Consider the following 27915-nt stretch of genomic DNA (forward strand, 5'->3'; position numbering starts at 1 on the left):
CATCACTTGCTGGCTGGTTGCATGGCGTAAAATTGTTTCCTCTTGCTAAATCACTTTAAAGAAGCTAAATGTATATTCAAATATATGGAAAAATAACCTTAGACAAGTAAGGGATGCTACAGGGATGTTCAGCAATTGTGTTATACCCTCCTATTTACATTCTCTCTGTTCAAATGTAGTCTATACACTGAAAAAATTGGCAGGTAGCCGTGCTAGTCTGTATCAGCAAAAACAAGGAGGAGTCCATGTGGCACTTTAGAGATTAACAAATTTATTTGGGCATAAGCTTTCGTGGCCCATGAAAGCTTATGCCCAAATAAATTTGTTAGTCTCTAAGATGCCACAAGGACTCCACGCTGTGGTTTTTTTTTTTTTTTTTTTTGGAAAATTTGAGAGCCCCTGATGTAACTGCTTTTAATTGAGTTAAATAGGGCAGAGTGAGGTTGGAGTGATTCAGTGACCAAGTCATGAACAGACATTGAAGCCTGACTTCCATTCCCCTGCTACAATCACTAAACAAAATTGTTAGGTAAGAACCCTACCTGAGGGGTAAATGGCAAGGAAGAGGACTTATGTATCCAAGGCTAGAGTTTTAAATTAATTTGGGAAATTTTGGATAGAGCTGTGTGAGGAGAGAGGAGGAAATATTACAGCTATAAAACAAAGAGCAATACAGAAAAGGAAGGTCTAATCAGACTCATTTGCTTATAATTCCTCTGTCCAAGTCAACAGTATTAAATAGATTACCACACTTTGTAGCAGTTCCTTTAAATGATAGATCTTTTTCGCAGTGCATGTACCTTTAAGTCTGTATCAGAGACTACAAACAAACAATTTGATTAATTTCAAAACATTTTTCTAAGAAAATATTCAAATAAGTTGTTTCCCACTCATTATTTACTCAGGTCCATTATATATATTCTTGAAGGGAACTCCTTAAAAGGAAATTTGACAGGGCACTAAGTGCCTGTTTAACAGACTGAAAGAAGTTCAATATCTATCTTAAGTATTTAGGTCACAAATCACCACAGATATAGGCATATAAAACCCCCACAACATTAGTAAACAAAAATATAAAGGGATTTAAAGGTGTACTTTGCTCATAGCCATCCTATAGCTGGATTACTTAAATTTGAAGTATTATTTCCACTTCCTCCCTTTTCTGATTCTCATTCCTGCTTCCTCTTGTTTTCCTTCACTAAAGCCTATGACAGTGAGCATTGAAGAACATTCCACTTAACACAGGAGGGGTTTCTTTTACAGTGAAAAAGAGCAGATTAAGATTTAAGTAATATAGGTATTCCCGAGGCTTTTATGAATGACATTGATCTTATGGTCACGGGTCATCATTGTTAGAAATGTACAACTAGAATTGTCCATTGTACTGTAAGGTAGTCATTCTTTTCAGACACTAATAATAGATGTAATCCTGTCAGCAGGCATACAGTTTACAATGCTGTTTCAGCTGACAAATGCTGAATTCCCAGGGTGTGGCTTGGAGAAATTTATATGAGTGTATGGTTCTACAAGATTTTCATAAAGCTACATAGAATACTTATTCTCCTGAACATTTTGTGGAGCTACAGGTAGGTACTACAACAAGTATGACATTTTGTAATTGACCATACCATCTGTCCATTATAAAGCAGGAGCTCTTATACAAAATATATACCTTATTATAGCATCTTTTTGAAATCCTGATACAGAACTGTTCACAATCTGCCTGCTATATATAAATAATTTCCACACACAAATTCCCTTTCTCCCAAAGACGCGAATCATTATGGAGAGGCAGTAGCCTCTGCATGGTTCAGGTTGTAACAAGCTTTCATTATAAAGTCTTATTTTAGCATCTCTAAATTTTGGAGATGTGTTTGGGCCAAAATTTCAACATTTACTCTGAAGGCAAAAGACTTCTTCAAAGCAGGAAGAAAATTTGTCGAACTATTTTTGATTTATAGGTCACAAAGAAATTGCCCTGAATTTGAAATTCTGACTTTCAGCTGACATTCTTTGTCTTCCTCTTTCTGAGAAATAGCTTGTTACTACCTTTTCAACCTTTCCAAATAGTTAAATCTCCTGGGAATATTCATGCAGTTCTTTATACTTAATAAGAATGTGTTTGCTTATTATGTGGACATTATAACATTTATTTAAGCACTTGCGTTTTGTAAATAATGTGATAAGTACAATGTTTGCTATTTATTTAGAAACCTGAACTGGTGTTTGAAATGATAAGTGAAGTCTTGATCCCACTGAAGTGAATGGCAAAACTCCCACTGTCTTCAATAGGGTCAGGTTTTCACCCTACGTTTTTTGGCTTTGAATTAGTAATAGGCCCACTTTCATAATAGTGTCTAACCAATTTTCATACCAAACTAATTAAAAAGTATTGCTAAATCAATGCAAACTAATTCAGAAAACACTGCATTCAGACGGATGCTTTTTTTGGTAATATGACGTAAAACCTTTAATTTTGGATTAACAGATGTACAATGAATGGAGAGTATATTCTGAAAAGGAAATAACCAAATTAACATTTCAATTGTAATAATATTTTTTGTTTTTTTCCCCACAGTATAAAAGGAAATTTCTTAATGAACCAAATCCAAAATTATGTCTGTTCTCTACTCAAACAGATTCAATGTTTGTATGATTTATGGGATTCAAGGGACAAACCCTAATTCAAACAGACAAAAGTAAATGTGAAAATGCGGTACTGAAAATTGTTAATACATCCCAGCTTTCAGAGTAACATCTTTACCATTAATATGCATTGTTATTTCAAAAATATAACTGTTTTTTGCTTAATATGAACCAACAACACAGAACTCTAGCATTAAATAGAATTTTGTTGACCCAGTCAAAATTTCAAGACATACAAAATTATTAAGACTTTAAAGGCTTTAAGTGCAGACAGCATGCATTGCTCAGATCAGTCTCATTGTTTGCGCTATTGAACCACTTCGTGATGCAAAACATGCAAAACTATGACACATGATGCTACAGAATCTGTAGAATTGGTCCTGTCCCTGCAGCAATGCCACTGATCAACCAATTCTCATGGAGCAGGTGCAGCGCTGCAGTGCTGTAAGAAAGCCATAAACCTAGTCTAAGAGTTTTTGTACCAGTATAACTTTTCAGTTGGGAGTGTGATATTTTATCTAAGTAGTTATACTAGTACAATCTTTAGTGTAGACATGTTTACATCAGTATACTTCCCCTTCCTTTAACGGCATAACTGTGTCCACAGTACGGGGGATTGTACTACTTTAACTATACTGGTACAGTATTTGTGTGTAGACGAAACCTTAATGAAAGGCAAATTGATAGTAGTAGTATAGTATTAGTCTGGTGGAACCAGTGACAATAAAGGTTTCAATTCTGTATGCTGACATGACATTAAAACCAGACCTAGATGTATACTGCAGTAGCTATTGCCTACACTGTAAAACTTGAAGCACTGAACCAATTTCATCTCTGATGTAAAGCTACTGAAATAAATGAAGTTGTACCAGGGATGAATTTAACTACAATGGTTAGATACATGCAATTACAAATATCAACCTATAAACATAGGAGCCTGTTTCATAAGCCATATCATGCTTTACTGTTCTTGATGCTCTTTTTATAATATTAATATCTTTATTACATCTCTGAAGCTGCAGCTTTTACTTGTTGTCTGTTGGAGTCAATTCGGGCTGGGATGCCTCTGAACCTGCAATACAAAAAATGAGAGACTAGATGACAACTTCTGACAATAAAACAATATGGCCAAATGCTAACCTTTCGCTTGCCAAAAATACCTACAAAGTCTAATACTTCTATATTTGTAAGTGACCGGGAGGAAAGACAATGCTACATGCGAAGTTTGCAATGCATTGCTGCTCTCTGACCAAGCATCAATGTAATGCTTCCTTATCCACTGCTCACTTGTATGCATCCTGTGTGGTGGACAAGTGGCAAAAGAGCATCAGATATAGCAATGCTCCACACATGAAGCCAGCTGCAGAGGGAAACTAACTAAGACCCTGATTCTGCCAGTTCGGTGTGGACAGACCCTAGTGCCTATGGGAGTCAATGGCCAGTGGAGATATCTAGCTGTAGATCTGCTATTCCAGCTGTATGATGCCCCTAAACTACCTCTGCCCATGAAAGTATGAAGGGAGCCCAAGCAGATCTGAACTCCATTTCTTGTGGGAATGTACTCCCTGTGAGGGGCCCCCATAGTCTGATATTCAACTGTGCAGCAGAATCACAGTAGCTGTGCTCTATCTGAAACGCTCCATACCCATTAAGGAAAGGGCAAAATTTATAACTTGGTTTAAATGTAAATTTACAATCTTAGTCAGTGAAAGTCACTTTAATTGCAGAAGAGCTCTACATTTGTAACCCTCCAGCCCCATTTCTATATACAAAGCTGACTCATACTACTATTGTTGGCAACTGTAACAAGAGGAGGCAGGGAACAAGATAACCAAAAAAGAGACAGGAAAAAAAAAGTTTGGGGTGGGGGAGGTAAGGATAGATAGAAAAAGGTAGCAAATGGGGGGAAAGTAAGTGCTAAAGACAAAAGTAGAAATAATTGTCCTAACATTTGTATCCCATATAATTTTCCAACTGATTATTATGTGGAATACCAAATTGAGAAGTAAGCCAGCAATATGTGAACTTTAATAGCTTAATACCATGCAATAAAACAGTTTGTCCTCCCTTTCTAACTAATCTTAGATGATATGGAATAGGTTATGTTTAATGTGGGAGATTTACACTATCACAATCTAGGGAAATTTCAACACCGGTGCCCTTTTAGATATTTCTTTGCATAGTTGTTACTCAATTTAAAGTCACAAATTAAAAACACTTCATTCTCACTGTCACTGCACATAACTCAAAACAAGACCCTTAATAAGTTGACATAATACCAATTGGCTAACTACATCACTGACAACTAGCCATCTCTCTCACACACCATGGAACTCCAAAATCTAGATACTTTCTGGCAATTTACGTAACAACAGTCAATGTGGTAGGTGTTTATATGGACCTGTCAGTTTATGAAGTTAGTACTTTGGGACTGTTACAATTTAAGGATGGTGCTGTAGCCATTAACCTAACTGGCACCCAGTAAATGTGCACAACAATTATAGTGGGAGTATCCTAAGTTCTAAATTATGACATTGCCTTGCTGTGAAGTGGGAAGAGGTGTACTGCTTCAGCACCACTGACTGGCAGCACTAAGCCTTTGAAAGAGTGTGGAGGTGGAAGGGAATGGAAGAAGGTACAGCAAACAGTCCTCCCAGCATGAAGGGGGCAAGACCAAAGTTGCCCAAAGATACAACTCATGTGGGGTCAGTCAGACCTACTGCCAGTACTATCTAGCCCCAGTCCTTTGCATTCTGGAAGAGAGACTGTACAGGTGTGGGAGGAATCTACTGGGAGAGAAAAAACAAGCATGATCTCACCTTAACTATCTAATTACAACTAGAAAAGGCATCTCAAATCATTAGAAATCTCTCTCTCTCTCTCACACACACACACACACACACACACACACACACACACACACACACACTTATTTACTTTTCACCACTCTGCATAGTATGTCTGCTACTTCATTTTCTTTTATGGTTGATGTTTAAATTTTATTTGAAGTCCCACTATATAAATTAATTAAAAAAATAAAAAATAAATGAAAAGTGAGAGAATCAAACTAGCCATTACCCTGAAATTCCTGCATTGTTGAGGCAACATCTAATCACACATACCTTGAGTCAGAGGTTGGCAGGTTAAGCTACCCTACCTAACCTGCCCCAATTTCAGATGCACTACAGTAAAACAAAAATTAAAAATTAAAAACATGCATGCTCTGAGACTCAGCGTATGCACCTTTCCTTCATTTCCTGAGATACTCCTTCCTAGGCTCACACACAAACCTGCTTCCACTGAAAAAATTAAGTTGGAAATTTAATAATGCAGTAATCTTAAATTTCCACATACAGAGACCCCAATAGTTGAAAAATTCAGGAAGAAAAAGTGTTAAGTGTTAAGTAAAATCTAAAACCAAGGGTAATAAAAACATTAAATGTTTGTGTTAGGGAAAAGTTTTTAGGTTGCTTGGTTCATTAATGAAGTCTTTAATTCTCTTAAGAGAGCAATGGGTTCTGTGTGGATAGGGACTGGGGTGGCATACATGTTGAGTTTGAAGAGTGACTTCTTAGGCGGGGCACTTATTTCAGGTCCAGATTGAGATCTGGGCTCATCCTTTATTTTTGCAACAGTTTTTCTTTTGAATGACAATGTATATTTTTTAGCTTTCTGCTTCTTTCCTATTTTCTTCTGGTACTCACTTGGAGGAAGAGTCTCTGCAAGAAATAATGCAGAAAAAACACTTTACTAAAGATGCCATAATAATAAAATTAACAGAGTGTATAAAAAACTGAGTAAGCAAATTTTAAAATTCTTAAACCAACCTAAATCAATTACCTGACTCTAATCCTACGTATAGTTACCAATTTGCACCAAAGATCAATATTTATATTATTTTCAGTGAAATTTTCTGAGTGAGTACATTTTACAGTCACAGTTTAATATACACATAGCTCTCTACAGTATGCTTGTATGCATACACTAACATAGCATGCATACAAGCATACTATAAAGAACCATTCTTTATTCAAAATCAAGAACATTTGCACACATTTTTAGATTTGGCTTTTGGAATTTCCCTGTTCACAAGCATTTTAAAAGGTATATGTTACCTAAAAACCACAAATGTTTCTAAAATAACAATATAAAAAGTTAGAGGGACAAATGAGGACACCTTTGAAATAAATGCATTTAAGTATTCAAATTTACTATAAGAAACAGCAATTGCACAGGGGGAGAAGGTTACATAAAATGGAAATGAACTTTAAAAGTCTGGGGGTCCAGAACTATATTTTTGTATTTAGTGTCAATTAATAATTGTTGTGTCAGTGAATAGGTAGCTTTAAGATTACCATGTAATTATTAATAAAAGATTTATTGAAGTCAATTGTTGCATGTAGATGTTGCTCACTTTATAATACTAAAATACACAAATAATAATGTTATATATTTGTAGTTTTATGGAACAGTGCATGACAAAGTGAGATTCTAAAGCATGAGCTCTGCATAGCTGTTTTTCTTTTGCTGTTGTCGGATTTTTTTGCACTAACAGGGTTTCTTCAAAACCTCCATACTCAAAAGCAGACAGGAATTAGTTTTTGTATAATGACACTGATTGATCTACCTGTCATACCGTTGGTTTTTGCTGTGTTTGGGATGGAGATTTCAGAAAAGGACTAAGAACCAAGTTCTATGTACCTAAGCCAGGATCCAGAAGAGTATTTAAACATTTGTTTAACTTTAAGCATGTGAGTAGTTCTGTCTCTTCAATCTCTTAGGTAAATAAAGCAAGCAGAATTTAGCCAGAAGACAAAACCAAAGCATACTTTCACAACTTAAAAGATATACAAAGCCACTGAAAACTTTGCCTCCACAATTAAAGTCACATGTATTTTTTAAATTGGGCCCATATTGACATAGTTAGAGTAAAATAAAAAAGTAAATGTAATTATATTCAAAAGTAAGATGTGTGAGTTGATAGAGCTAATCTTGGTTATTAACTTTAGATAACTGCTAAATTAAAGAAAAAATAAATAGTAACAATACACTTCACCTTCAGGCTGCTCGTTATTTTTTGAGGTTTGCTGAATCTTTTTCTCCCAGTCATTACGCTGCTGAATCCAATCGTCCCTGTAACCATTGCTAATCAGTTTGCTGAAGTTTACTGGTTCATTGTTTTTCTGACCAGGCCTATACAAAAATAAATAAAAATAAAATATATATCAGACAAGAGTTCAGAAATAAAACATAAGAAAGAATTGGCAGCAACCATTTTATTTTACAGAAAGGAGAGTGGCATCTTATACCAAGTTCTTTTATATGCAAGTAAATAACAAAAACAGAAATGTCATTTATATTATTTATTTTCCCATGGTTTAATTAGCATAATATGAATTTAACATGCTTCTTATAAAATAATGCCATAAGGTTTGCATAATCAATCATAATTAACCATAGTTTTTATCATAATTAAGAGACAAAATTTTGTAGTCCTCATTCAACAAAACTCAATTAATGGGAGATTTGTGTGATTGAGGGCTGCAAGATTTGGCCCTATAGCAGAATGGTAAAGTGAGATGAAAAGGGTAATTCATGTCAGAAATGGAGAAGTAAAGCAAATAAAAGTCAACAAGTTCAAAAACTAGATTCCTAAGCAATGTTAACTCTAAGGGCATAGCAACACACATTTTGGTGTGAGCCTCCCAGCCTGGGTTGACAGGCTTGGGCTAGCAAGGCTCATACTAGCACTCTAAAAATTGCTGTACAGACAGCGCTTTTAATTTGCAGTTTAAGCTCTGAAGCCTACGTCTGAGCTGCAACTTCAAAGTGCTGTCTAGACAATTGCTTTTAGAGGGCTAGCCTGAGTCCCATTACCATGTCTGCCAACCCAGAAAGGCAACTCATTCTAAAATGCTGTGTAGAAATACCCAAAGTTACATAAATGTGGCATTTTCTATTTTCATTTTTGCCATTATATACACATAATGTTTTTGTTCAAATTATTAAGCATAGATTATAAAACATATTGGGACTATACATTTATTCCTTTGTATTTTATACTAATTAAAATAAGTATTCTTTTAACAACTTGAAACCATCTAATTATATGCAGAGCTAATTGATGTAATCGCATGTTCATATCAGTTACCCTGGTTCTCCCTCCTATAGTTTGTTACACCACTTGTGTCTTGTCTTAAATTACATGGTAAACTCATCAAGCCACGATGGTAACTTAATGTGTCTATACAGAACCCAGACCAAACAACAGTCTCAATCTTAACTGGATTCTTTGCACACTACTTTAATACAAATAGTGATAATGGACATTATGGTCCATCCACTGGATTGCACTGAGAACCAAAAACAATCACTATTTTAAAAAAAAGTCTTCTGTTTAAAAAAAAACAACAACAACAAGAAAGTACTGGATGTGCACAATAAACATCACTGTAGGAACCTAAAAGTTTGAATGTACTGACTTGTGTGTGCTTACTTTTTCAATTTTGTGGTTATATATAATGGTATATCCTAAAAATTAAATAACATAACTTAAGTTACTTATAAAACCATTTTAATATTTCAGATAGTACATGTGGTAGCCCGAGAGTCAAGGTCGCTCAGGCCCATTACAGATATAAGCCCTGATCCCACAAACATTTATATAAGTGAGTAAAGTTAAAATGTTTTCAGAATCAGGGCCTTAGTTAATACAATGTGTGTGCTACTTACATAGGTGGAAAATAAAGCCTATTTCCCCCGTGGAATTCCTTATTTGCAGTAGAGGGTGGTATTCTGTTTGGGTATTTGGGGTTTATAGCAGGAAGCTTTACCTGTGTTAAAGAAAACCTAATTTAACAACAATGTTATGATTAAGGAAATATACATGAACAGGGGACATCAGAAAAAGGGATTACTTTGGTAGCTCTAAATATCTTCAGTATTTGCACAATTCAAGGAACTAGCAGTAAGTTTAGGGAAGTAAATGATAAAACTGAAGAAAATGTGGTAACTTTATTTATTTATCACTAGTTATATTAGTAGGCTTTTAAGTGACACCACTAATAAATCTGCTGAGCCATAAGCATGTCTCTCTGACAAAAAAGAGTTGTAGTACCTTTCTAACTAAAACTAAGCCACCAAATTAAAATTTAGCAATCAAAGCTTCTCAACATGGGTCAGTCCACTGCATGGAAGAATGAAAAAAACTTTGAAGTTAAATCCTGGTCCAACTGAAGTCAATAGCAAAGCTCCCTTTGACTTCAGTGGGGTCAGGTTTCATCCCTGGTTTAAGAACCATAGTCCATTTGGTTAAGAAACATAGGGTCTCCCAGACAGTAATAAAGCCATTGTACTATATTAATCTGAGGTGGGAAATTCCAAATAATATAGATACACTGAAGGTGGCCTCAAAACTGAGCTTTTGCCCTCTTTTCTTAATTATGTATAAGGAAGACCTGAAAAGTGGTGGTTTTTAAATTCTGCTTGTTTATTTACACTGCAAATTCAGGTTCAATCTAGCATGGAATATTCTTTGATACTTGGAGACCTAGTGAAATGGTAACATCAAAAGAGCCAAGAGAGTAAACAATGAGTAACTAAAGAGAGACAGGAATCTTAATGGGACTGTTTAAAACTGTTTGTATGTGTTAACATCTTTATCCAAAATGTTAATTAGCAAGTGAAGTTACAGGAAGTCTTGGTTAAAGGTTCAATACCCTTGCCTCTTCAATTAAGGTGCAGAAGTCAAAATAAATATTCCCCAAACCTCTCAGAGGTCCTTCAGCAGTAATAGAGAAGACCAAACCTGACTTTCCCAATGTTTCTAAGGTTAAAAAAAAATGCAGAAATGATGTTTTAAAACATTCTTTTAAGCTTCCTTTATACATCATAAATAAGCTGAAAATGGCACAAGCCCAATTTTTAAAGGTCACCTCTAAGATTTTTTTAAGATCTTCTTTGTGTATTCTTTAGATTATTAGAACCAAAAAATATGTTCAAATATAATTTATCTACTAAAATATCTTATGTAGCTAGTTGAAAGTCAGAGTTACCATGACATTCCAACACACCAGAAGGTATAGATATAATCACTGCTATCATATTATTACAAAAGCTTCAAGACTGGATGATTAGAAGTGAAGTATATTGCTATATAAATTAGCTGTGTACTACTGGGCATAGAGCCATACTGTATCAAGTTGGATCTGATCATTACAAGAAGATTATATATAACTGTTAAAGTACAAAATAATAAATATCAGAAATTGCAACTAGGTTGCAAGCCTTACAATATAATTTATTTTTATATAGTAACATTCATATGAAAATATAATTGAAACACCTCCAAAACAAAGGCAGCTTATTCTTCTAAATACAAGTAAATTATGGAGGTTGCAGGTAGCCTATGCAGATGTGATATGGTATGAATGAAGAGGAGTGCAATAAAAATGTGAAATGATTGAGCATGTACTAATTAGAAAGACAAGATACAATGAGAGGTGGTGAGGAGAGGAGGAAGAGGAGAGATGAATATTTGATGAGTGTGACGAACTGGATCATTTCCCCTGCACCTCTATTTTATGAAGGACAGCTTTTGTACTGATTCTGAAATGGAAAGACCGGGGTGAAATCCTGGCCCCCAGTAAATGGCAAAACTTTCAATGACTTCAATGGGGCCAGGATTTCACTTAAGGTGATGGATTCCAGCGTCTGGTAATGAGTAAGATGATGGGGTTATTTCATTGTGGACAAAATGATTGTTGAAGAGTTGGGGCTTAAAAATGAAGAGATAGGAGATACTGTTGTCAAAATGAAAGGAGTTTACATGAATATTAGTTTTATGTCATGGTGTCTTTTACCCAGACTTGGAAGTTGTAAATTCTAGTGATTTAGAATCATTCTCCTACACTATCAAGTACTGAAAAATTGAGGCTCAGTTTTTCTAAGTGATTTGTTTGTGCTTTATATTTCAGAGTAATATTCTTAGGTGCACTGAATCTGTCTTATTGTTGCCTTCCTCTATCTTCATTATCAGCATTGTGAGTATTTTTTTTTTATTTTTATCAATTTACATTTTCACAGTTGTGGGAAATTATGCAGAGTCACACAATGTGGGGGTCAGACAATACATTGTTTAATGACAGTAGACACTGAGATTCAAAAAGTTAAAGCTTTATAACAGTTAAAACACAACCTGTCAACATCACAGCTCAAAATATACAAAATAAATAGCCTTAAATCAAACACTAATGAGATCTCAAGCAGCATTTTTCTAAGGCCTGATTCACACTGGAGGCTGGAGGGGAGGGGAATCGATCTAAGTTATGCAACTTCAGCTCAGTGAATAACGTAGCTGAAGTCAACATACTTAGATCTACTTACTGCATGTCTTCACTGCGGTAAGTCGACGGCTGATGCTGTCCCGTCGACTCCGCCTGTGCTTCTCGCTCCGGTGGAGTACCGGAGTCGACGGAAGAGCGCTTGGCGTTCGATTTATCGGATCTAGACTAGATGCAATAAATCGACCCCCGCTGGATTGATCACTGCCTGTCGATCCAGTGGGCCATGTAGACAAGCCCTTACTTTGCCTATCCGTAAATTTTGATTAGTATTGATGGAAATATTTTTTCATTGATATGTATGTGTATGGTGAAATTGACATATATTGAAATTTGCTGATAAAAATCTAATCCTGCTGATCCTACACAAAGAGTACCACAGAAACACAGTTTGATATGGTTATGTATATTATAAACAGCAGATGGAAAGAGAAAAACAGTCTGATTTTGGCAGTGGAAAGAAACAGGAACATAAGATGGAAAAAAAAGAGAAGCCTAAACAATTACAAAAAGTAGGACAGGGAAAACAAAGTGCAGGCAAAACCCTACTGCTTTTGATTTTCGTTAATCATTTTTATTTGACTTGAATTTCAACAAACAGCCACATATCAGCTGAAGGCCAAGGAATAATTCACTGAAGTGCTTCCTGAAGCTCTAAAAACCTTACTTGATTATGGAAATGAGAAAACTAAAAAGCTATTTTGCCATACTTATTGTGTAGTCTTGTGCTCAGACTGTGATCAAGGCAGACTCTCATATTTTCATAGTTAATTTTGATAATTCTCATTTTATATGCATTTCATGGGAAAACATGAAACAAATTGTATGTAATCAAAGATTTCCTTAAATTACAAATGAACTGGAGATCTCGGTTACTCAGCTAGAAAACAGCTCATTCTTCATCTTAGGAAAATCTAACTAAATTGGGATAGATGTTGGATTTACGTTCAAAAATATAGTTCTTCTCTTCTCTATGGAAAGTTTTTCCAGCTGCCTTTATGCTAAGTATATATGAATCATCTGAAAGCCATTCAGGCTGCTAACCCACTTGGATAAAACAGCAGTCTCCAGGGCTTCTCAGGCAACAGCCACCACAGCAACAACTCAAAGATGCCAAACTAGAACTCAAAGAAGCCAAACTAGAGAGAATGCTATCGGGGATAATGAAGCCAAATGTCATTTGCTTTCTGCTAAGGAGTACAGTTCTTTACATTATTAACAGCTGAAAGCTCAAGCAATCACACGGGGGAAATTTGTACAGTCATCTTTGTAAAAAAGCAAAAAATGGCAGAGAAATTAAAAATGTGGAGGGTAACAAACTGAGAATCCCAGTGACAACCAAATGTGGTGATATTCTAAACAAAATAAGCTCTCGGCAATGCCTGCAGCTGTTTCCATTGCTTCACATTGACTGAAAGACATTGTAGGCTTCAGAGTGATGGGGTTATTGTGTGTGCTGGTTCTGTCGTTGTGTGGGTGGCTGTGCTGATTTGTGTGTGGCTTGTACTGTGCTGGGAAATTTCTGTTGATCTGTGCTAGTGGGAAATGCGAAGCTATGTGTGTATGCGGTTATTGTGTATGCTGGTTGTGTTGTTGCATGCTTGGTTTTGAAGAACTGTGGCAGTTAGGCCAAGTAACTCAACATCTGTTCAGTCTCTCTCAAACAACCAATGAAACTGTTGCATGAAAATTAGCTGTAGAGTAAGGGTGATGATTGGTTGAGTTATCTCTGGTATCACAGAGATCTAGGACTCTTGGCATGACATAAATACATGCCTTGCTCTAGCAGGTGTGTAATTCATAAAAGTCAAAATGGCTGAGAACTTAAAAAAATTGGATGGGAACATTCTGCAAAACCTAACGATAACTGAATCTGGTGATATTCTGAACAAAAAAATATAGCTTATAGCTGTTTTCATCATTTCACACTGGCTCTACAGACATTTTAGGTTTCAGCGTTACAAACTGTGACAATCATCGAATCTTATTACTGTATATAGATACAATATTAAAAACTGTGTAACTGTGGTTCACTATTACTATATTTTAAAGTCATTTTATGGAACAGTGGATCATTTATGTACATTCCAGTGTAAAGTGTTCCAATTTTTTTTGGAGACATTGACAATTAAAAAATACTGTAAATAAATACATTTCTTTACATATGTTTTTTAAAACACCATCAATTACTAAATAATATAATTCTTTTAAATGCTCACATTTCATTATTTATGCTCTGCTTATTTTCGCATTTTCCTTAGCAACGAAGTTGATTCCAATGGGTGAAATTCCTCTCTGTGTAGGATATCAGCACAAAATGTATGCATAATTTCAGTCTGAATAAATGAATCATAGGCCTTGTGCAAGCCTTTTGCATAGGAGTGAATTTCACATTCAGGTTCTTAGTTTCAAACATTACCTGGGAATGACTGTTTAAAAACAATTGCTTTCACTGAAGCTTTTTAAAACTTTGTAGATGAGTCTACTGGCCCTATATTTTATAAAAACGTGTCAGAAGCACTTAATTTTTCTAGGAATAAAGGGTAAAAAAATATGAGGAAGCAAAGACATTTTAAGGTATCTATACTTGAAACCTACATTTTATTGTTAAACCTTTTTGCTGTTGCTTCTCATATGCTCATATTGTAAATAATGAGCTTTCCTATGTGTTAAATAAAAATAGATGAATTTAAGATTTCTGTTTTTAGCAACAAGAGTGAGAGAGAGGAAAGAAAGCTGAGTAATTAACGTAGTTCAAATAAAAATTGGTAGTAATATTGCACATCTCTGTGATTTAGTGTTAAAGCCTTATTCAAGTCTAGGAGTTCTGAGATTACTCTTTAGAGTTTTTAAAACTAGTTTTTAAATTGTATGCTGTGTCCTGACATAATTTTACTACTGAGCTCAAATATAGTCATGGGGGAAAACAGGTTTCTTTTTCCATAGTAACGGAGCAAGACCAGTAGTTCACTTGGGAGCTTATTTTGAGTTCCACTGTGTATCAGTTGGGAATCAAAGACCAGAGATAGAAATGGCCAAAGCACAGAACTGGTACACAGGAGATTTGAGTTTTAGTACCAACTGGGTCACAGACTCCCTTAGGGACTTGAGCAAGTCATTTATTCTCTGTATCCCAGTTTTCCTATCTGTAAAACTGATGACAATGACTGCCTACTTTACAGGTGGCGAGTCTTAAATCATTAATTTTTATAAAATCCTTTGAAGTCCTTGAAGATAAGGCACTATAACAGTGAAAAATAACTGCATTATAAAGCATCTCTAAAAAAAGGAAGAAGATTGAGTGACAATGATCAGGTTATCCTTTTAAAAAAAAAGTTTTAATTTTTGATACTGAACTTAGTTTTTAAAAATGTGTTTGAAAAATTTTAATTATAATCACTTAGCTACTGCTAAATCTTCAATAAAAGTGATTTAAAAATGCATAATTCCCAAGAAGTTGTTTACAATACAATGTAAACTGTCCTGTACATAACAAAGTTAATAGATGAGATACTAGGAGATAAGTCTTAAAAAAAGAAAAGAAAACAAGAGTAATTTTAGCCCTAGAAGAAATAAAATTTCAGAAAAGAAGTTGAGACAGTCAAGTGCAGTATTATAACATAAATTAAGTCCGCTTTTGGGAACAATACTTTTTGGAAAGGCAATATGTACTCTTGGACAGTAGTGTAAAATGATTACTGCATTAGGCAAATTTCTTTTCTGTCAAACCACACCCCTATGTTAGTGATATACGCACCTCTTTTGTGTTGCCCACATGGACCTCAACTTGAGCAGCATTTTCCTGATAGGAGAATTAGTGAATATTGTAACTTATGCAAGAGACATGATTTAAGATGCTTGCCTTTTGTAAATTGCAATAAAATTTCCCAATAGTTGTTGCAAAAATTGACTTGCAGGCTATCACTGGTAAAATGGGGGAAAAGGAAACATTGTATCACTGCCTTAGCATACCTTTCAATCTGCCAATGCTCAAAAAATGAAATAATAGCTAGGAAGGAGGGGGAGAAAAGTTACATTTTAGGATGGTTATGTTAAAAAAAATCTGTACCAATACCTAAATGTCAAATTTCAAAGATTCAAAACAATAAGGCAGCATGATATAATGGCTTGGGAACTACACTAGAAGTGGGAGGCTTGGGTTCTATCCTCAGCTCTGTTGCTGACCTAGTGTGTAATCCTGGGCAAGTTGGTTCATCTCTTTGTACATCTGTTTGTCTGCATTGCCCGTTTAGATTGTAAGCTTTTTGGGACAAGGTGTGTGTCTTTCTATGTGCCCACACAGTGCCTAGAATAATAGGACTCCAATTTTGATTGGGACACTTAGGTGCTACTGTAATGAAAATAATTAATAATGTGTTAATGAGGCCATTAGAAGATGCTGCACTATCACCAGTATGCTGTTGATACTCTGTTCAGCATCTCTTTCCTTTAAACTTTGATTCCATGATTTCTTAGCATTCCTCATGCCAAATCAATGTGAGGTCATCATGGATGAAATCTAGCTGGTTTAATTCAATTTATAACATGAAATCTAAATAAAATTGAAAAGATGCTGGTGGTGGAGAAACATCTTGAAAAGCTGATGCATATTACGACTGCTCCTTCCAATTAACAGGTAATGTTTAGACTGTTTCTAAATGGTTCACAGTTTCCAGGTCTTATTGAATCCTTCATTGCAGTTTCTCTGATATAGGCCTCATCACTACAATTAACGTTTTTGTTATTTTCATGTTGGACTAAGGTAATGTGATGTACTTAGGGTTACTGTTAATAACCACTTGAAACCATCAGTATAGCATAGCTAGCTATTTGCCTTTTAAGAGGGCAAAATCCATGTGACCATCTAATACCAGTGTTCCATGCACTGGCTTTCAACTTTCTTCTGGGTGCAATTAAAGATGCTGGTTGGTTATCTTTAAAGCCCTTAAAGTCCCAGGGCCTAGCTATCTCAGAGACAGGAAAAATATATATTTTACAATTCTGCTTCTCCAAAAATACCACTTTGAAAGATTCTCAGTCCTAGTCTTAGCCTATTACAATAAGATTGGTGGAACTCTGCTAGCTCTTAGGCTTTTGACCATTAAAGGCAGTAGTAGCAGGGCAAAGCATGTTTCAGGCCTTAATTGGTTATCATGCATCAACTCTACCCAAGTCCAAATGCTCCTCTCCAAATAGTTCACTTAGTTCTGACTGCATAAGACGTGAAGCTCCTACTAACAGTAAACCAGAACAAGATGATTAACATATGATAAAAAAAGCCTTAAATAAAAATGAAAGAAAAGGTACAAAGTGAAAGACATCTCAAAAGATAATAGGTAAACTCTGAATAGAAGTAGGTGATAGAGAATACTACAGCATAGCTTCTGAGAAAAAAAGAATTACAAAACAAGTAATTTTCTCTTCTCTAAAAATATAATCTATACAGGATTTTCACTCCTGAATAGTAAAATTTGAGGGATGTCTTCCCCACACACCAAAAAAAAAAAAAAAAAATAGTACAGCTGCCACAATAAGGCCAATGCCTATAATATGACCTGGGAAAGTATAATTTTTTAAATAAATACATATAGAAGGCTACCTCTCAATAAATATCAGGCATAATTCAAATCTTTAGAATCGATCACTAGTCAAGAAAGTTGATATAAAATTTGGCTAACTGAAAATAAGAAACAAAAATACTTGGGGATGGGTGAGAAAGTTTGGTCACCTCTATTTGTGAACAAGTTCTAGAGCACTGAACTGTTGAAATCGAATTCCTTCTTGAAACCTGAATACAAGCAATAATTATATATAAGTATGCAGAGAGATCACTATGTAGCTGCTACATATATGTCTGTGATGGAAACATTCCTGACCCAGGCAGCGGTGGTCATCTTATCTTGGATAGAGTGTGGACATGGCTTAGCTTCATGTCAGCCAGGTCATAGTAATGAGAAATGGAATCATACAGAACTTGAAGAATATTAGCAGGACAGTATGCTCAGTAAGGTGGAACTCCAATATCACATTGGAGAGGAAGTGAAAATGAGTCTATAGCAATACCACACCCTTATGAAATTTGGCATAAATCAGTCACTACAGCAGAAATTTACTTAATCTATGAGCTGAAGTCATTGCCACCAGAAAAATTAAGTTCCATGTAAGAAATTCTTCTATGTAAATTACTTTAGGGGTCAAGAGAATAAAATCACCAGCCTGTGGACACCTTGCCTACAGATCTCTATCATGACAGAAGCTATCCAGTTAGAGAGAGAGAGGTCTGGAAATGGAATGGAACAAGGTGTCCTGGTTCTAAAGTGATTATCTGAGGCAAGCCTCTCAGCTTGATAGGACTCACTTTGGCCATCTGCAGCAGAGCTGAGCACCTTATTTGTCTGAATCACCAGGAAACTTAAGATCAAACTTAGTCTTATCTAAGGTCTGCCATTAGCTTTGTTACAAATGGAATCAGGTGGAAGGCATAAAGGAACTTCTCACCCCAGGGGATGGAGAAGTTGTCACTTGCTAATGTGGCCTTTTCTTGCTAATGTGGTCTGTCATTCATAGAGGACCAGTAACTTCTTGTTCCAGTAAATGGTGAAGAGATTCACTTTCAGCATGGCCTTCATTTTCACCTTCAGAAAGATCAGATCTCCCCCCACAGTGATACAGAGACCACTTGTGAAGATCTGTCATTGTTTGACTCAGTGTGTCTATGATCAAGTTCTTTTTCTCTGCTATGCATATGACAACCAGGATTGTCTTGAGACAGAATGCACTTTCCACCTGCAAGGCTTCTGGATACAAGAAGCCCTGAGTCTCACACATCCTATTGCCCTTCTCCAATATAGAATGTGGTGGCCTGCTTGTCCGTTTGAATCAGGATCACCTTTTGGGGGCATTTTGAAGCTCCATACAGCATTCAGGATTAGAGCTGGGTGAAATTTTTTGGATGAATAGTTTATTTGCTAAAATATGCAGTTTCAGTTGACCCAAAACTATTTGCAAATTTGAAGCAAATTGATTAAATAGTTTCAGCTAAAAAAAAAAAAAGTGAAGGAGGAACCCTCCTTATAAAGGTTACCCCAGTGGTTAGAACACTCACCTGGGCTGTGTGGGAGATACAGGTTCAATTCCCCTCGTGATGGGCTGTATCTACCCCGCACTGACCCATCTGGGGTTAACCGCACATTTTGGGATGAAGAGGCAGTGCCCCCTCACTCCTGTTGGGCATGCTCAACCTGGAGACAGGATATAAAAGGGAGTGACCCAGCTCAGTTTGGGCTGGCTGAGGAGAAGAGTGGACGCACGCTGCCAGCTCCTGCCAGGGAGTTACTGGAGCTACAGACTGTGAAGGCCAAACCAGTGAGATCAACAGTGAAACCCCCATTGACCCTGGAGGATAAAAGTGAGCCAGAAAGCCAATGTCCCCCGGGGAACTGACAGAGCAGGAACCAAGGGTAGGAAGCGATCCAGGAAACATGACTGTTAAAATAGGAAACTGAGCCAAACTGCAGACCACTGATTTCACAGGGCCCTGGGTTGAGACCCACTGGAGAAGGGTGGGCCTGTATCCCCCTACCCCACCCCACACCTACCACAGGGTGTGGGCACTGCTCAAGGACTTTGGCTGTTAGGCCATGCTGCCCCAAGAGCAAGAGCCGCCCCAAGGAATCTGTCCAGTAGGCCAAACTGCCCTGCTTTGTAGGCTAAGACAGCAGTACCTACTCTAGCCACTTGAGTCATAGCCCCTTATTTGTGGCATGCAACCGGACACCCTGTGGCATTCTTCCTCTGCCTTATGTGGAGCAGAAATTTGAACTGGGGTCTACCCCATTGCAGAAGTACACCCTAACCAATGGACTATGGGATATTCTAGTGTAGAGCTTTCTCAGTCTCTCCTGTTGAAGCTGTTCCACTTTGTATGAGTAGTCATTAGAGCAAGGACTTGAGTCCACAGCCTACGAAAGTGCTCTAACCACCAAGCTATAGAGTCATTCTCACACACTTTTCCTGGATCAGTGACCATTCATATTCATTCGCTGTGACAATTCATACATTCACATCACATGCCTCCAGATGTCCTAATGACACATATGGGTGAGCACAGCATCAGTGAAGAGGGAGCTGAAATCTTTCTTAAGGACTGAGCTTTGTTCACTTAAATTTTACGAGTCTTAAAAGTATCAAGAACCACCTTGGCAGAATGTGGCTTTGGAAAAAACTGCAAATTGTACGATTGTATGATTGACATGGAACTTGAACACAATCTTTGGCAAGAAGCTTGAAGTGAGGGGGATGAAGGTTAAGGAAAAGATCTCCCAGGCCCCAGTTTTCCTGGACTTGGCAACTGTCAGAAACCCATCTTTTAATCTCAGGAATAAGAGAGTTTTTCATAATTCAAAAGATGAACACACAGAAGATTGAAGAATCAGCAGTAGAGCCCAGAAGGGAACTTTGTTTTCTAGACTGTACTAAATAGGAACCCTCCAGGGTAAAATGTTTTTGCACTTGTTCTTAAGGGTTTCCTTAAGTACATCCTTAAGGATTTCTTTCTATGACTGCAGCAAACAACTTTTGTACCCTAAAGAACTGTGTCTAATGATTCTGAACGTCAAAATGGCACTTTGCTTTCAAAATTTTAAACCAAAGATTGTTCTGTTTCTGCATTCAGAACCTTAGCTCTACCCTAGCAGCTAACTACAAATTATCTAAAGCATCACCATCAAATAAGGAAATGGAAGACTTATTGGAATTTTGTTTAAACAGCATTAAGAATCCATTTGTAAAAGTTCAACTATATAGATTGCAAGGCCACGATACTAGAATAAAAATTATTCCATAATGCTCTCTCCATTTTTTTACTAGAAGAATCTGTAGGAAGGAGAAAATATTTGGTAGGAAGGCATTCTTAAACAATAACAACATAGAAAATCTTTATGAGGGGGGCAAAGAGGTAAAACTTGCTATGAAAGTGGGGCATGCCATGATATTTCATGTTAAATGGAAAATTCTTCATAACTGCCACCGGAAGAGATCCACAAACAAGTAGAGAAAAATCACTCTTGAATCTTCTGCAACCAAGACATTTTCTTCAGTAAAGGCAGACCATTTCCCCAACCTATGCAAGTAGTGTTTAGATTGAGTAACCTCTCAGAAACACATTCCTCCTCCAACTTGTCATAGAAGTCAGATATGTGCTCACCCTCCTCTTTAGGGTCTAATTCATCAAGGTACTTAGAGCAGAAAAATCCTGAAGGAAAAAGCTGAAATGACAATGCATGAACCAAGGGCTCTACGGAGGAGGACAATAAGGTAGGAACCAAAATAAAATTTAAACTAGAAAGAGTTAAGTGGCCAGAGATATCATCTTAGATATCTTAGGGCATTTAGCCTATGGGAGTTAGTTTTTAGATTTAGCATCTTTGAGTCAAATTCAGCAGTGGTGAAAATGGTGGCGTAAATTACATGATGGTCTTCAACAGATAAGAAAGCAGGTCTAAGTAGCATAGTGTAACGTATTCCAATTTCAGATTCAGTGGAGCTACAAAATGAATATAAATTACTGACTTGGAATGCTGTGGACCAAATTATGGCCTTGGTACAAATAGGCAAAACTCCCATTGAAGTTAACTTGTTATGCCTGCTCACCCCGGGGATAAACTTAGCCCCAGATGTGTTGACAACAGTGGGATCATAAGCAGGAGGATCAGCGGACCTGTTTTATCTTACACCCTCCTGTTTTCATCCTTTTAAAAATGCAAAAGCTTCCTCCCCTGCTTACATCACCTTGAAATTTAACCAGGAGGCTTCCTTGGGAGCTTAAGCTTCTATTTTAAGTATTGGTTATTTAAGTCTTCTTGGGGACTGGATAGTTCAGGAAATAAACTTCATGTCTCTAAATTATTATTTAAATTACAGTGTAATCACCTGACAAGTATTTGATTGCTTATGTGGAATGACAAGATGTTCCCTGCCCAGTTCTGTATGGACAAATATCATTACAGGAGCCCCAATTCCCAACTTCACTAACTAGTAGTTTCAGCAGAATGAAAGGTAATTTGGCCCAAATTTGCACAAGTGACTTAGGTTCACAATTCGAAATACCTAGAGCCTGATTTTCAGAAGTACCCCTTTGACTTGAAGAAAAGTGGTGATGTTCAACACCTTTGAAAATCAGGTCCCAGGTGTCTGAAACAAAGCATGAAAAAATTGAGCACCCAAAATTAATGAACACGTAAAAAAAAAAAATGTAGGCTTTAACTACCATCACAGGTAGCTTCAGCCAGGTCAAGATCAATCCAAACTAGAAGGATAATGTGTGAAAAATTGCACTAATGACTGCTTGTGCTGTAGCTATGTTGTGGATAAATGGAGGATATCTGTTTCCAGAACTGGTACCAAAGCACTTTTCAGAGTATTTCCTCAATTAAACTAAACAGAAAACCCAAACAGTCCCCTGAACATTCACCAATCTCTAACAAGAAAAGATCCAGAGAAAGGCCTATATTGGCAGAGAGTGAATAGAAAATAAACTGCATTATGAGAGATGACTGGAGAATATTTCACTTTAACTAACTTTGCAGTATACGAAATGTACAATGTGATTGGAAAATGCATTCCTGGTACAGTATGCTGCAACAAGAACACTTCATGACAGAACTATATATTTTAAATCATTTCTGTAACTTCAGTACAAAAATGTGTTGTTCTAATGCACAGCCACTCCCCTTAAGAAACAAAAAACCCACTTAGTTTTTTTCAGAAGTTTTACACCAAGAAGAAAGTCTTTAAATCGTACCTTCTTTTTCTCTTTGTTCTCCTTGTCCTCAGCATCCCTCTGCCAAATACTTTTCATATCAAAATCAAAAGGCCCTCTTTTTGTTTCATAGTTACCATTGAGCTGATCAGACTTAAACTCTTCATGAACCATGTAGTCAGGCATTGAGGAAACATGGGCTCTGTAGACCAAGGTTTCACAATTATTTTTCTATATTATTTTTCTATTGCAAAAATATTAATTCAAAACATAAAATTTAACAGACTAACAAGAGAAATACAGTGGATTATAAAAAGTTACACAGCCTCCATGGAATCAGAGCATACTTACTTAGATTCATCATCGGAATCAGAGCATACTTACTTAGATTCATCATCTGGTGGTGGTTTACTGGGGTGTGTATACCAATCAGGTGCAGCATAAGCTACTGGGGATGTTTTTCTTGTACTAGGTGTAAAATGTTTCAACAAATCTTAAATTAAAAAAAAGATACATTAATGCTGTAGTATTTTCCAGGGTTATAAATTAATATTTTTATGTTGCTGTTATCTTTTACTAAATTTTTTTATAAAAGAAATATTTCTATTTGCAGCCCTTACTGAGATTCAATTGGACAATCAGAACTTTCACTACTTTTTAATCCTAATGGGATAGTCACCAGCAGTGATTACCCACAAAGCCAGCAAGTGACAATAGTTTTGACAGTCTGGACAATTCATTTTTTCAATATTATTTCCAATACTGTATTTCAATTGTATCAGGTATCTCATTTTACATATCTTGACAAACAGTTGTATAATACAGTGCCTGATAATACATGTGGATGTATTTCTCATTTTACAGACTGGGAATCATTGAAACTCTGTGGAAAATTTATGTCCATTTAAGTTTTTCACATCTTCAATGAGCTGAAAACAAAATATATGTATAATACAAACTATTTACTTGTAAAAACTGAAAAGTAATTTTAATAAAACCTTTACAGACTTTTTCAAATTTTATGACAATTTCACACACAATTTCCCCCCCCCCCCCCAAGTTTCAATGCTAAGAGGTATATTTTTACAGTTCTAATAAACCTTTCAAAGTTCAGTACCCAGGCAGATATTTTCTCTGTTAAACACAAAATAAATTGTTCAGATCCCCATGTAATGCAGCTAACCTGCCAAATAATTTATACTGTGGTTAGAATATATCAGCATTAACATACCCAGATTTTATCATAAAGGCTTAACAATGTTCTAAATTCAATTTAATAGGATTAGAAAAAGCGTTCTGGATCAGATGGAATATACTTTAAGAGCTAATCAATGGATTTTAGCCTAAAAATAATATTTTAGCCATGAAAGATGGAAAAGAAAGGGCACAAGCTGGAGCAGAAAACTGTTAAGACTCAAACAATGAAGTATTGGGGTTATTGCATGTGACATTAGACTATAACGATTACATTTACCGATAAAGGTTTTTGCATTGTTTTCTTGAGGATTCAACATATTTCTACAACATTTCCCTTTCTACAGTTTCCCCTCAAATGTATCACTTTTTAAATTGCTGGAACAGTCTCCAGGTATATTTGTCAAATGTTTAAGCTTCCCAAACCACCCATAATGCTAAAATTAACTGAGATTCACCAGGTCGACCTCCTTGCTTTGCCAGCTTTACATATTCTGAGTCTGTGTCTTTGATCCATTTCCTGCGGCTCCCAAATGTAATTTCATTGTGATACTCTCCGAGGTTGCTCAGACCTGGAATCTGGGATGGTGGAGGGACTGGGATTTCTGAGTTCACAGACTTCTCTGATCGTTTCAGTGGAACATGGTAGTACCATTCTATAATCATTAAGAAAAAAATATTTAGGTTAAATGTTTACTGATAACATTACTGTGTCAAAGAGCAGATGTAATAATCAAAGTCCACATAAATTACAGTGTAACATACTACATTTTATTAAAGATGTAATAGATATGAAATGCTCACTAAGAGAATAATAAATACTTGCTACTTATAGGTGATCACACAAAAACTGTGATACTACTGTAGAGCCTAGTTTAAAAAGCCTTTAATGTTATTTCAAATTGTCACTGCAACTGTCCTACAATACAATGTTATGTATCTTCCCCATTCAGAGAACTAGGTTAATGAATACTGAGATCAGTAAAACGCAAGAAGACAGCAATGGAAGGCATTAATTCTTTGGTGACCTTTCTTCCTTCAACTATTAACAAAAAATACTTTTCTGCTATCAACTCTTTACTTGTTTTAGTTAACTACTGAAATATAATCTGAAGAAATATAATGATTAAATTAAACAGAGCACTAGAGAGCAAGCCACTTTCACAATATACCTAATTTCTTCTAATTTAAGATGAGTTCCAAGCATTGCATGGCTGAGCAATCTTTCAGTGCACTAGACCCTGTCAGGTTAAGTCATTTGCTGGACATCTCTGCATACTGCTGAGGTGCCATTTTAAAAGACAACCTGAAATCAAGTCAGTTTCAAAAAGTGAGCTGGGAGTAGCTTGATGTACTACATCTGCCCTTGAATCTTCCTTCCAAATTTTGTAGTTTATACTCACATTTTCCTCCCCCACCCAAACATTTCCACTCCCATTACTGTAGGAACGACCCTCACAAATAAGGGAAATGGACAGCTGACTATATGGGAAAAATAGTTAAACAGAATAGACACAATTGTGCTGTCAAAGCACAAAGTAAATATGCAGGAAAAAGAGAAGATTTTTTATTTACTAATCTTAAATTATAACAATCTTAGATGTTACTTATAGCAAGTGTAGGTAAAACATGTTCAGACAAAACTGTGGTTTTTAAGTAAACAGATCTTCCATTGAAATCAGTTAATCTATTCCATGTAATGGCAATGGAAGGAGTGTATAAATGACTATTAAAAAATAAAAGATCTTTCCTTAGTGGCAGAGGCAAGACGCATTAGATTGTTGGGGTTTTTTTCACCACACTTACTAATTGGTCCACCTGGAACGGGATGTTTCATCGAACTGCTCATTATCAGGAACCTTTTCATCCCAGTTAACTTGCAGGGTAAGTACCAACTTGGAACCGGACCTTATTCAAACATATTTGTCGTGTTTGTATTTAAGACTTTAAGCCCAGCGAGTTTTCAGAGTTGAATTACAAACTCTTTAAAATTAGTTTATAATGGAAAATGCCAATGGCCTACCCATTGGCAACAGAAACAATTTGAGACCTTCTGGGAACCTCCTGTAAAAAGGACCCGTGACCCCAACTGAACAGGCTACCCTATGTTCTGATTTATAAACCAGACTGTGAAAGTTTAAAGCTGGTTTTATCTCAGTTGAGTTTCTCTCAGGCAGCACTGGGGAAGCAGAACATCCGCACTATTTAGAAACAAAATAACTCTTGGTATGGAAAGAGTAAAGGGTACAGTCAGGAGCAACAAACAAAAATCATGCTCAAATCTGTAGGAAGCGTCTGAGGAAGACCTACTGCGGGGGGCAACTCTGTCATGTACCTTGGAATCTCCCATAAATTCTTAAAACTCTGTTAATAAACTAGAACAAAGAAAACACAAACTACTGATTTACAAGACAAATATTATTCCATCACTACAAATTCCACACAAACCACTACATTAAAAAAATTTAGTTAACTTCATCAAAGTAAGTTCACTTCCTTCTTTCACAATGCTATTTATAAGAAAAAGTGACTTTTAGATCTGAGTTGACTAATTTTCTTGAAAAGTGGTGACTGCTGCTGGGTACTACAGTATGCAAAACTGAAGTCTGGGAACAACCTTGGGTCTTTAGGCCAGTACTCAGGCATGTCCTGGAGATGATGGCATGATGCTCAGGGCAGATAAGAGCACTTGGTAAAGTGCATCTAACTAGCTGGATTATAGTGTGGGTGGCATTAGCTTCTGCCTTGACACAGGAGAGGGGGGTGTTCCAAACAAGGAAAACAGATGAAGGCCAAAATGGGAAATGGTTGTTTCCTCACATTGGTGAGGTTGAAGAGCATCTCAGAGTCCTGTCTTGAATGTCTTGTGTGACCAGGCTAGAAAGAACCCAAAGGAAATTCCACTATCAGCCTCATCCTTCCCCACCAAAAATATCAAGGATTACGGCATTGAGGGATGCATGTTCCCCACAGAATAAAATGCTGATATAGTAGGTAGTATATGTGAAGTCTCCTTTCTTAGGAAGCAAAGGGTTCCGTTCATTTTTCATACCGAGATATGTCAAAATGTACATTTATATAAGGAGAGCAAACAGTGTACTTGCCACAAGGAGCATATTGGTTGGGGGGTCCAGAGGGCTCTTTGCTCATATTCCTCATTCCTCAAGCCTATATGAAGGAAGGGTCAGAAAAGGAAAGACAAAAATAGTTATTTAACAGGAGCGTAGACAACTTTTTTTTTATTGGGGCAGGGCTAAAGTTAATAATAAAATAACAGCTGTTGACTATCGCTTCAGTGAGTAGCTTTGTACCAAGATTAAGTCTGCCCACTTTTAATTAAGTGAGATAAACAAACTTCTGTTCCAGGCTCAGGGGTTCCTGATTTGTTGTTCTTTTTGAGGGGCTAGAGCCCCTCCAAATCCCCAGTTGTATTTGCCCCTGTTTAACCAGATGGTGCATAGACCTGCCCCTCTCCCCCGGCTCCTAGTGCCCTACAGTCTGGCCATGACCAGCATAAGGCAGGGGTCCCCTGAACTAAAGCAGCCACCTGGGCATGGTGGGATGTAGCCTGGAAGCCCCCACCCCGAACAAGGGAAAGGGCTCAGCTTGACACCCCCCACCCAACCTGATACCCACAGGGAGGCACAGACACTCCACCCCAACAGACAGACAGACACCCCCACCCCCTCAAACACCCCGACCCCCTGACAGACACGCCTCCCCTTCCCCCACTTTCGGGGTCCCTTACCAGGAGTGCGGGGGCGGGAGGGGGGGCAGGTCCCTTTGGAACTTGGCTCACGAGCGCGCTGGAAGGAACCGACCCAGCACCACGCCGCCTTCAGCAACAACCACAACAATCCCCGTTTCCATGCCAACGGGGACTCTTTCAGGGCCGCGCGTGGCGGAGGCGGGACTCCAGGGGGCAGAGGGAAGGACGCGGGCGGGCCCGCGAGCCGCTACAGGCGTCGCGCGCGC

At 37.0% G+C, this 27915-nt stretch overlaps 2 protein-coding genes across 5 annotated transcripts in view; one reads left to right on the forward strand and one right to left on the reverse strand.

Annotated features, from left to right (window-relative positions):
• The window catches only part of SUN3 (Sad1 and UNC84 domain containing 3), a 56035-nt gene that overhangs the window by 6928 nt on the left and 21192 nt on the right, over positions 1-27915 (forward strand). Inside the window, exon 2 of the mRNA XM_054019445.1 lies at positions 11622-11687. The gene's annotated coding sequence lies outside the window, so the exon portion shown is untranslated. The remainder of the gene's footprint in view (positions 1-11621; positions 11688-27915) is intronic.
• C2H7orf57 (chromosome 2 C7orf57 homolog) lies at positions 405-27881 on the reverse strand. 4 transcript variants are annotated; one of them, XM_054019438.1, is made up of 10 exons: positions 27689-27881; positions 27045-27108; positions 24399-24596; positions 23131-23239; positions 22789-22948; positions 15745-15789; positions 9379-9479; positions 7703-7839; positions 6194-6365; positions 405-3718 (listed from the first exon to the last, which is right to left on the reverse strand). In XM_054019438.1, the coding sequence occupies exons 2-10, from the start codon at positions 27097-27099 to the stop codon at positions 3649-3651; spliced, it is 1047 nt and encodes a 348-aa protein (XP_053875413.1). In that variant the 5' UTR covers positions 27100-27108; positions 27689-27881; the 3' UTR covers positions 405-3648. The 4 variants fall into 4 exon arrangements, with proteins under 4 accessions (XP_053875413.1, XP_053875416.1, XP_053875414.1 ...); XM_054019441.1 differs by having other exon boundaries at positions 406-3718; positions 6351-6365; positions 24513-24596; positions 27689-27877; XM_054019439.1 differs by having other exon boundaries at positions 406-3718; positions 6351-6365; positions 27689-27873.

This window comes from Malaclemys terrapin, chromosome 2, assembly GCF_027887155.1.
Source record: "Malaclemys terrapin pileata isolate rMalTer1 chromosome 2, rMalTer1.hap1, whole genome shotgun sequence".
NCBI lineage: Eukaryota > Metazoa > Chordata > Testudines > Emydidae > Malaclemys > Malaclemys terrapin.

Bases quoted from the DNA above. Each gene is read 5' to 3' on its own strand.
- C2H7orf57 (XM_054019438.1), bottom strand. From the start codon at position 27,099: ATGAGGAATATGAGCAAAGAGCCCTCTGGACCCCCCAACCAATATGCT. The intron at 15,790-22,788 runs GTACGATTTAAA...TTCTCCTATCAG, and splicing joins AGAACAAAGAGAAAAAGAAG to GAAAATGCTGCTCAAGTTGA. The intron at 9,480-15,744 runs GTGCGTATATCA...TCTTTAACACAG, and splicing joins ATGTGGGCAACACAAAAGAG to GTAAAGCTTCCTGCTATAAA.